This window comes from Microtus ochrogaster, linkage group LG7_11, assembly GCF_000317375.1.
Source record: "Microtus ochrogaster isolate Prairie Vole_2 linkage group LG7_11, MicOch1.0, whole genome shotgun sequence".
Lineage (NCBI taxonomy): Eukaryota > Metazoa > Chordata > Mammalia > Rodentia > Cricetidae > Microtus > Microtus ochrogaster.
In genome coordinates, this window is record NC_022032.1 from 19,352,979 (window position 1) to 19,362,687 (window position 9,709).

At 42.3% G+C, this 9,709-nt stretch overlaps 1 protein-coding gene across 2 annotated transcripts in view; it reads left to right on the plus strand.

Annotated features, from left to right (window-relative positions):
• Lrp2bp (LRP2 binding protein) overlaps positions 1 to 9,709 on the plus strand; it is a 40,068-nt gene that overhangs the window by 5,553 nt on the left and 24,806 nt on the right. Inside the window, exons 2-5 of one of the 2 annotated variants that reach the window (XM_026786969.1) lie at positions 4,011 to 4,100; positions 5,753 to 5,873; positions 6,771 to 6,883; positions 7,930 to 8,043. In XM_026786969.1, the coding sequence (XP_026642770.1) occupies positions 4,056 to 4,100; positions 5,753 to 5,873; positions 6,771 to 6,883; positions 7,930 to 8,043 (393 nt within the window). In that variant the 5' untranslated portion in view covers positions 4,011 to 4,055. Of the gene's footprint in view, positions 1 to 4,010; positions 4,101 to 5,212; positions 5,434 to 5,752; positions 5,874 to 6,770; positions 6,884 to 7,929; positions 8,044 to 9,709 lie in introns of those variants that run through there. The other variant, XM_005362576.2, reaches the window with a different exon arrangement.

The following is a 9,709-nucleotide window of genomic DNA, read 5'->3' on the forward strand; positions in this document are numbered from 1 at the left end:
TATATGTATATATACACATATCAAGTATTTACAACTTGTAAAGTTGCTTTTTATTATAGAAGCAATTGCATCACAGTCATAGCATCACATGCTGGGGACTGGCCTTTGTTTAGAGATTCCTAGTCAGTTGCAAATCTTAGATCCATTACTGCGCAACATTGCAGCCTTTCTGAAAAGTTATTGCTCAGAGTCCTGAGCGTCAAGTGATGGAGGGCCTGACAGAGAGAAACAGGAGACAAAGAAGCGTTTTTGGAATGAGGTGCAGTTTTAAAAATATCTGTGAGCTTTCCTATCTTGTGTAAATTCCTATAGTTTTCGGTCAGTCCCATGACTGCGTTTCCCTCATTTTTCTTGGGGCTAATAAGATTCAAATTTTTAAGAAAAAGTAGAAAGGAAAGTGTAGGCGGAGTTTTCCTGTGCTGTGGCAGCTCCCCAAATAAACACACAATATTAATTGTAAATGCTCGGCTGGTAGCTCAGGCTTGTTACTAGCTAACTTTTAGACTTAAATTAAACCATAGTTCTTATCTCTGCTTTGGCACATGGCTTGGTACCTTTTCTCAGTACAGTGTGCCCATGTCTCTCTCTACCCTGTACTCATAACTACAATGGCATGAGCTTTCTGTACAAATATATATATATATATATAATCTCTAAATTATACACATATCTATTTACTGCTGGGTGTTGAATGAAATCCACCCAGGATGGGAACTGATAATAGCTGACTGGTAGGATGCTTGCTAATATATGAGGCTCTGGGTTTAATTGCTGATGTGAAAGGACCAAAATAAGAGGGCTAAAAATAGAAAGCAAAATTCCCCTGTGGGGTAGACAGACTCAAAGGACTGATGGTTTGTGCTGCCTCATACAATTAGAGCCCAGCCAGAAATAGCCACTGGTGCCTCATCTCACATGGCCAGTATCAAGAGGGAAAGCGATGTTTGGAAACGTACTGCCTTCAAATAGTGAGCTGTCTGTCCCCTTGAACCCTATTCAGATATGACCCTATTGACCGCGCTCAAATGGCCCTGACGGTAAAGCCAGGTGGTAGCATCTCTTTACCGTCATACGAAGAACTCCCATCTCCTCTGAGGGACACAATTCTCTCTCTGAGAATTCACCACTGTCTTTCTGTCTACAGTTCAACTTTTCTATCAGGCTTGGTCTGGGTCTTTTGGTTGTGACTCTTTCAGAGCCACACCTTGGGCACACCCCATACTGAGCACACAAAAGAACCTGGCAGCCGTTACTGGCCAGCAAACAGGAAAGCAGGAAACAGTTGGATGAAGCATGCAAATCCTGCTTTTGCCAGTGCCGTTAAGGGTTTGGATATGTTATCCTTCTTCATCAGTTTCATTGCTCACAGAATAAGAGGTAAATTTGGAGGAAAATAAAGGAAACCCTCCTTGACTCTCAGTGACTGGTTACCCTAGCCTAGCAAAATGTACTAGGCATCTTTATTTCTACCTTCTTCTCCTCCTTCAGAGAATGATGTAAACTTGCCGCACCCAAAAGGAAGGACGTGGGAGCGAGTCCTTTCACTTTAACAAATGAGCTCTCCTGGAGAGGAGAGAAAATGAGAATAACTGCCTGCTTCAATATTGTCAAGGCTGTATTGAAAATGTGGCCACAAATCAGTGGCTGATTTTCTCTTTCTCTCACAAGCAGGTAGATTAAGCTTTCGGCTGATACATGGTTGTTACTAGCTGGTCTCACTGACACTGGCAGAAGACAAGATGCCTGAGGGGTCACAGACAGAGGGCCCTATGGCTCACTGTAAACACAGTAGCTAGGGTTGATGGCGTGATATTTGGGTCACTTCTGCAGCCCACCATGTTCCCCAGTTCTCACAGAGGTTACTCAAATGACACAGTCACCTGGGAGGCTTGGTATGCCCAGAAGACTGCATTATGAGTCAGGCATGCTAACCTTGGGCCAGGCAATGCCTGTTAGGAAAGCAAGCCTTCCCTCTGCCTGTGGGGGTGCATTACCATTTCCTTTAAGGTTACTAACTGAAAGCACACCCCAAGAAAGGCTCTCGGAAGAACACAGAGCCCCTTGCATTCTTCATACATACAGTGAGAACGTACAGGAGCACCTCGCGTGGATTGCCGCCACCCATCCACCCCCAACCCCGCATTCAGTTCTGTGAAGCTCTGGCTGTCCTGGAACTTGCTCTGTAGACCAGGCTGGCCTCAAACTCAGAAATTCACCTGCCTCTGCCTCCCAAGCGCTGGGATTAAAGCTGTGCACCACCACAGCCTGGCTGGATTGCCTCTTTTAATAGGGTAATGGCCTAAGTGGTTTGTCTGCCAGACTCGTGACTAACTAGGGACAAACGTATAGAACGGGGTGGTGAGAGCTGTTGTCAGTTAGCACTCAGAGCAGCTGACTTCATAGGCATAGGGGCACTAAGGAGGATTTGAGAAGGGAACATCACCTGCTTCACCCAGTCTCCCCCACCGAGTCACACGCTCTGGTTACGGAGAAGCTCAGTAGGCAAAGTCTCTGAGGGCCAAGCTTGTGCACAAGGAACCACATGGTAGAAGGAGAGAAGCAAGCCCTGCAGCTTCGTTCTCAGACCTTTGCGCTTGTGCATAAACACAAACACATAAAGGATCGTAATAAAAAGTTCAAAACCACAGGTTCTTTTCAGAGGATATGGTATCAACGAGCGCCCCCAGTTTTTATCCCAGAATGGTCTAGGTTCACTACATGGTATGCACACAGCTGCACAGCATCAGGTGACTTTATGCTGAATGTCGGAATGCGGCAGAATGAATCCAGACGCTCACGTTTAAAATCTTTTCTTAGCTCCTGTCTCGCATCTTGAAAGCACTAAATTTGAATTAACCTATTCCAGCAGCTCTGCCTGTTGGAAATCAGAGTGGAAATTGACGCTCAGAAATTAGCTTTGGTTCGAGACAGCCTCATGACTGTGGGGACCGTGGTCAGGCCTAGGCGTGGGAGAGCAATTATAGGTATTATGAGAATGTCAGGAGAACTAGATTAGAGTTGAAAATTAAGGAAGTTGCTATGAACAGCCTGGGGCAAAGGACCAAGATTTCAAAGGCAATGCCCAAACCAAGCAGATAGGCTGCCTTTCAGAATATCTTTGGGGAGCAAGGCTTGCTTTGCATGTGTTCACAGCGTAGTAGGCTGTCAGTTCTCTATGTCCATCCAAGGTACAAAGTTGAGAGGATGTAGCTATGAGAGCCAAGATTACATTTTAATTTTTAATTACTATGCCTTAGAGATCCATGAAAGAAAAATGCCTCTGATCTGCAAGCCCCTTGCCCAAGGACAGAGAGTTCCTGAAATGCTGGAGGTTAATGTTTATGGAAGATAACATAAGAAGCTATGCCTTCTCACTTCCCCAAACAAGTTTGTTTGACCTATCTGCTCAGGATGTGCTCGATCACACGTGGGTGGGAGGTGTGTAGGCAGGAAATACGTCAGGATGTGTGCTTGCCCCTGATTGGACCTTATTGGAAATGCAATGATTTATGGGTTCTCCTTCTTAAGCCCTTGCCATACTTGATCCTTGGCCATTTCCAGGGTATGGACCTGGTCGGAGCCATCCATCTGGCCACCATTTAATTAAAGCGGGCTTCAAATTTGGCTTTTCACTGTGGTAGTGACCTCAGTCTCAATCAGTAGGATTAACGGTGGCACCAATTTCTACAGACTGCAGAGCCAGTTTCTCAAGATGACCAGCTTCTTAAAGCAGAAGGCCCACAGTTCTAACACAAATGTTAAAATCACTCTACTTCTTTTTTTTTTTCTTGAGAGATAAAATAAAGTAATTTGTGGGCTGGCAGGGCACCCTTGCCAACCAGCAGCTTTGCTACTAGGTGAATCACCTCCCTGCCCTGCCTGTTTCCTCGTGTGTTCAAAATGATCACCATTTCCTCACGTTTCATAGGAGCCCGCACTTTAAAAAGACAAGACAAAACAAACCCAACATTCAGTAGGCCTGAATGAAACATTTCTCTGTTGTTTTTCAGGCCCTCTGAAGTACTTCTTTTTAAGTCACTAAAGCAACAGAAGTCATGTGCAGTCTTGTAAGCCAAGACAACAGCGTAAATTTAAATACGGTAAGGCGTGGTTAGTGCTTTATTTCATTTCTAGTCCCTTTCTTGAATTTGCCAAGGTTTCTCCAAACCAGTGGTTCGTAACCCCCGTGGGGATCAAACATCAGATATCCTGCACTTCAGATATTTACATTATGATTCATAACAGGGGCACAATTAAAGTTATGAAGTAGCTATGAAAATGATCTTATGACTGGGGGTCCCCACACATGAGGAACTGTATTAAAGGGTCACAGGATTAGGAAGGTTGAGAACCGTTACTCTAGCCCTTTTGAAACAGTAGCATACTGTGTTAATGTCATCAGTGAAATGAAGACCTACCGCCCAGTTTGTGAATGACAGGGAGCTCTCATTCTGTCTGGATCGTTTCCCTCCCAACATCTTACACATGTTGCTTTGTTCATATGGGAATTTTAAAGTCTTATTGGAAACTTAGATCTTGAAATACAATTACTTTAGTTTTTTTAAGGATTTTTTTAAAAAATTTTTTTTATATGTAAATATCACACGTGTGCAGGTGACAGCAGAGACAGAAGAGGGCAAGCGGTCACTTCCTGAAGCTGGAGCTACAAGTGCTGTGACCCACCCAAAGTGGGTTAAGATCCTCTGGAAGCATTTGTTCGCGTTGTTGCTTTTTAAGATTGCTTTTGATTTTATGTGCTATGAGTGGTTTGCTTGCATGAATGTATTTGTACCAAGTTGCCTGAATAAACCAGAAGAGGGCATCTGACCCCCTGGAACTAGGGTTATAAACAGTTGTGAAAAATGTCACGTGGTTGGCTGGGAATTAAACTCTAGCACTCTTAACTGCTGAGCCATTCCCCGCCCCCTCCCCCCGCCCCCGGAAACTCCCTGCTGCCACATGCAGACATTTCAGTGGCTTTGTTGCTGTGGTTGCTTAATCGTTCCTCCTCCTTTTGAGTCCCACTCTCGCTTATGAAGCAGCAGCTTGTTGCCTAAAACAGCATCCTGTAAGTATATAAACACAGCTTTCCAATCACACAAAGGTTCTCTTGAGGGTCTTCTGTAGGCCACCAATCAGAGACCTTCCCTGGGAGCTGGCTCCTGATTGGTGGAAGTAACTTGAAACTTTAGAATGTCAAAGAGCAAGCAAGAAAGAAAGGGGGAAAAAAACATAGCAACAACAGAGTTTGCTGTCCTCGCTACCCTCAGCCTAGGCCAACCTGGACTCCTCCATCCCAAATGAGGTGGCCCCTACACTTTATATGAAGGCTCTGATTTACCACACAGTGGTGGTCCATCTGGTAACATGGCAGTCCAATACAGACTGGAAGAGAAAACTGAGCGACACAGCTAAAATACAGTGTATTCCCAGGTAAAAAGGATAAAGGCTTTCATATGAAATGGATTACTCCGGTAAGCTTCAGTTAGAAAGATCCAGAAAGTCCCTAGTGACAGGAACCATCTCTTTGAGAGCAGTGTTGTCGGCTGCCACTGAGGGGCAGCAGTTGTGAATGACAGGGGTCACGTGTGAACTCGCCTTCAGAAAGGAATTGCTGCTAACTCGGGGTCCCGCGGACAGGCAATGTTGCTTAGATGCTTTTAGAATAGGTTCCACCGAGGAGTAAAGTCTCCCGTCGTGCTTTTCTGGAAGAAGAAAATTTAATCATCGTATGTGTTCTTCTTGTTTACAGGATCCACGCGGTGGAAACAGGATGAAACTCACCAGTGAAAAGTTGCCCAAAAACCCTTTCTCTCTGTCTCAGTATGCTACTAAACAACAGAAATTCTTCCAGTGGAAGAAGGAAAAGCCTGGTATAAAAATCTGAATGTTTAATCTTTGCTGGGAAAATATTTTTGCTGAAATTCCGTTTTTTTTTTGTTTTTGTTTTTGTTTTTTTTGCTAGAATAAACAGGAAAGGAAAGACGTATCCTTGCTTTCGAGGAGGTAGTCAATCTCTACTCCATTCAGGCTCTCCCGGAGGCTGGCAACCTTCTTAACTCAGACAGCAGCTGACCCTGGAGCTGTCTCAAGGCCTGATTAGGGTCTGCCCTTAGGACTTAAGGATCTGCTTCTAAAAAAGAAAAGCTGGGTGTTGCTCCCCTCAGAGAGTGTGGCTTGGTGCTTTACTGCAAACGGATATTTAAAGCTATTTATATAAACCTTAAAAGCTAAAATGGAGAGCCGGGCAGTGGTGGCGCACACCTTTAATCCCAGCACTCGGGAAGCAGAAGCAGGCAGAACTCTATGAGTTCAAGGCCAGCCTGGTTTACAAGAGCCAGAGAAACCCTGTCCAAAAAAAAAAAAAAAAGTCAGACAAATTGATCTAAATACTAAAAACTAAATACTAATACTAAATACTAATACTAAATACATTTGTTCTAAATACTAAATATGGCTCAAGCAAAGAGTTTACCTCACCCACAAGACAGCTTTGCCCAATGCATGCAGAGACTGCATTCAAGTGCCTACCTGGCAAGGAGCAGCAGTCCCAGACTCAATGAGCATTTATTGGTTATGTAAGGTGTTACACTAGATGCCGTGATCATGATTTTATTTAGGGCGTATTCTTTCTTGGAGCTAAGTTTTAGGAACTAGAAGTGGGCAAGAAACTGATACTAACAGCATCTAATGAATTCTCTGTTACGTATGGCTTCAAGAGAGAACATTCACGTTGTGTGGTTAATGCAATTTTTACCTTTCTGACTCAGATTATTACTGTCATGCTAATCTGGTGGATACAGCATTGCAGTACCTGAAAGAAAGAATAAAAAGAGGGGATGCTATGGCGTATTTTCTAAGAGGTCAACTCTATTTTGAAGAGGTACCATTTTGGGTCTTTTTTTTTTAATAAATGTGTTGTTAGTACTTCATGGTTGGGGGTTATTTGAGTTTTAATGGAGCAATTATATAGGGGAGATAAGAACTTGGGTTCCATTCTCAGCATCACACAATAAGTAGAGGCAGCTGATGGTCATGGCAAACTTTCAGGTGAATTTGTTTTGTTTTGTTTTGTTTTGTTTTTCAAAACAGGGTTTCTCCATAGCTTTAGAGTCTGTTCTGGAACTAGCTCTTGTAGACTAGGCTGGCCTCGAACTCACAGAGATCCACCTGCTTTTGCCTCCCAAGTGCTGGGATTAAAGGCGTGCGCCACCACTGCCCAGCTTCAGGTGAATTTCTTACATCGTTATGCCTGAGAAACTCGGGCATAGCCACATAGGCTATGGTTTTGTGACCATGTGTGGCACACAGTCGTAAGACTTAGGAGCTATCTGGTCTTTCTTCACTAAAGTTATTCTGAAGGAGTCATTTGGAAAGACCCATTTTCACACTGCAAACTAAAAACATACATTTTATAGTTTGATTCACAATATGTAAGCTCATTCATAAACTATTTGCATGTTATTAATAATTGAATTCCCTGAAAAGTAGCTTTTCATATATTTTACACATCATGAGGAAACCATTTCTTTAATTCAAATTATGGTGGAATAGCTTGGTAGATAGACACAAGAAAAATTCTCTGTGCTATCATATAGTTTTCGGTAACAGAGCTTGATTTTTCTTAAGGTCCCAAGGATTTGTCCCCAGCCCCTCATGGTCCTTTGAGACTCAGGAAGTGACTAGTTCACATCCTCCTTTCTCTCTTACTTTGCATGTTGGGACCTTCTTTGACCTAACTATCTTCTGAGGCCTCGGTGTAACTACCTATCAGAGATGGCACGGCCCGATGACTTAAGCAAAAAGTTTGGGCCATTTCCAATATGGCGGCATCATCTATTAATCCTTAGGCATAGATGACCATTTGATGCTTGAGTCCAGGGTTACTTTAAACACATAATGAAATGAACTATTCTCTGGGGCTTTCAGGGCTGGTATGAAGAAGCCTTGGCACAGTTTGAAGAAATCCAGGAGAACGATCATCAAGCAATTTATCAACTAGGCGTGATGTATTATGACGGGCTGGGGACTGTCTCAAATGCTGTAAGTTATTGTCTTGTGCACCGTGTTTAAGATTTCACTGCAGTGCTTTAATGGCTTGTCTCCACTTTTACATCTTAATATTTAATGTTTTTAGTATTTGAATGATTACTGATGTCACTGTACACCTGTATAAAAGACAAAGTTAATTTCTTTTGATCCCCTCCCACTTTGTCCTCCTTCAGCTCCAAATCTAACTTAAACAGTTTTTTTTGACATAACTAGATTCAACTGTCAGAAACAGTGAGCCTCCTTGTCCTTGAACTTGAGTGGCCATCCCCAACTACTACAGAAGGTTCTGGTTTTTCAGTGGTGTCCTCCTCAGTATGAAGAACAGGGACTTATCCTCAAGAAAAGCTTCCATGTTGAAGGTGCCACTGTGTTTTTTTTTTACATGGTGAGCAAGGGAATATTCCCCACCACTTCTGGTTCACTGGATGCCTCTCAGGACTGGTCCATCTCTCACGGGAAACAGTTTAGCACGGAGTTTCCTTTATTGCAGTCTAGGGATGGTCAAGAGCTCAGATTATTTTTCTGAATATAGATCTCATGATTAACAATGTGCCCTTCTATAAGTTCGGATGTTTCCTGAAAAAAATTATAGACATCCCGTGAATGTTCACGTTAGAAATCTCACAGAAAATTTACATAGAAGAATTCTTATATGCTGTGCAAGTCACACAAATGTCTATAGTTTTCCATTTTGAGAGGCCAAAGTCAGAAGTAGGCACTCTGGGGAAAGATTTTGGTAATTTTGCCTGAGAAATGACATAGACGATTTGTCATAGATTTTCTCAGTTGCACAGTGAGAGTCTGTAAGGGTCATTTGTAAGCTTCTACTTACAATTCAACCACCAAAAAAATGCTCATTGCTACAACTAGCTCTCAATGTGCTGTTGAAAATATTTTTCCTTATTCTTAAAAAATAATTATAAAGCTATGCGAGTGTAGATAAAATTTAGAAAATAAAAACTGAATCGCTTCAAATTCTACCACCAAATGTGAATACTTGCTATTGGTACCCGATTACGATGCAGGTATTAATACGACATAGATTATGTTTATTGACAAAGGGCATCCAAAATGATATGAGTCAGCAAAATGGCTAAGTGGGTGGAAGTGCTTGCTGAGCAAGTCAGACGACCTAAGTTCGAACCCTGGCCCTCAAGGTTAAAAGAGAGAATTGAGCTGCAAAAATTGCCCACTGGTCTCCACGCGTGCACCGTGGCATATGTGCACCCACACTGAAACTTTAATTTAAAAAAATAATAAAAATTAAAACATTAAAATGGAATGGATAGTACAGTCCTATATTAAAGTTTTCTGTGAGTATTTTATAAGCAATCTACCAATAACGAAATATTCGACAGTATGTATCTTGATTATATGCAGATACTGTGCCACTTTGTATAGGGACCTGAGCATCCATGACTTTGGTATGCATGGAGGTCTTAGAACCAATCGCTGAGGATGTCAAAGAATAACTGTGTATGTGTATTGCATATATATGTGTGCTTACACACACATAGATAACACGCATACATATAGATTTATTAACAAACACTTTGGGGAAAAACATACAATATATATCAATTTGTCATACCTCTTTTACTATAATAATCGTGAATGCCCTTTCTTGTTAATGAATATTGAAGCATGATCAATAAAA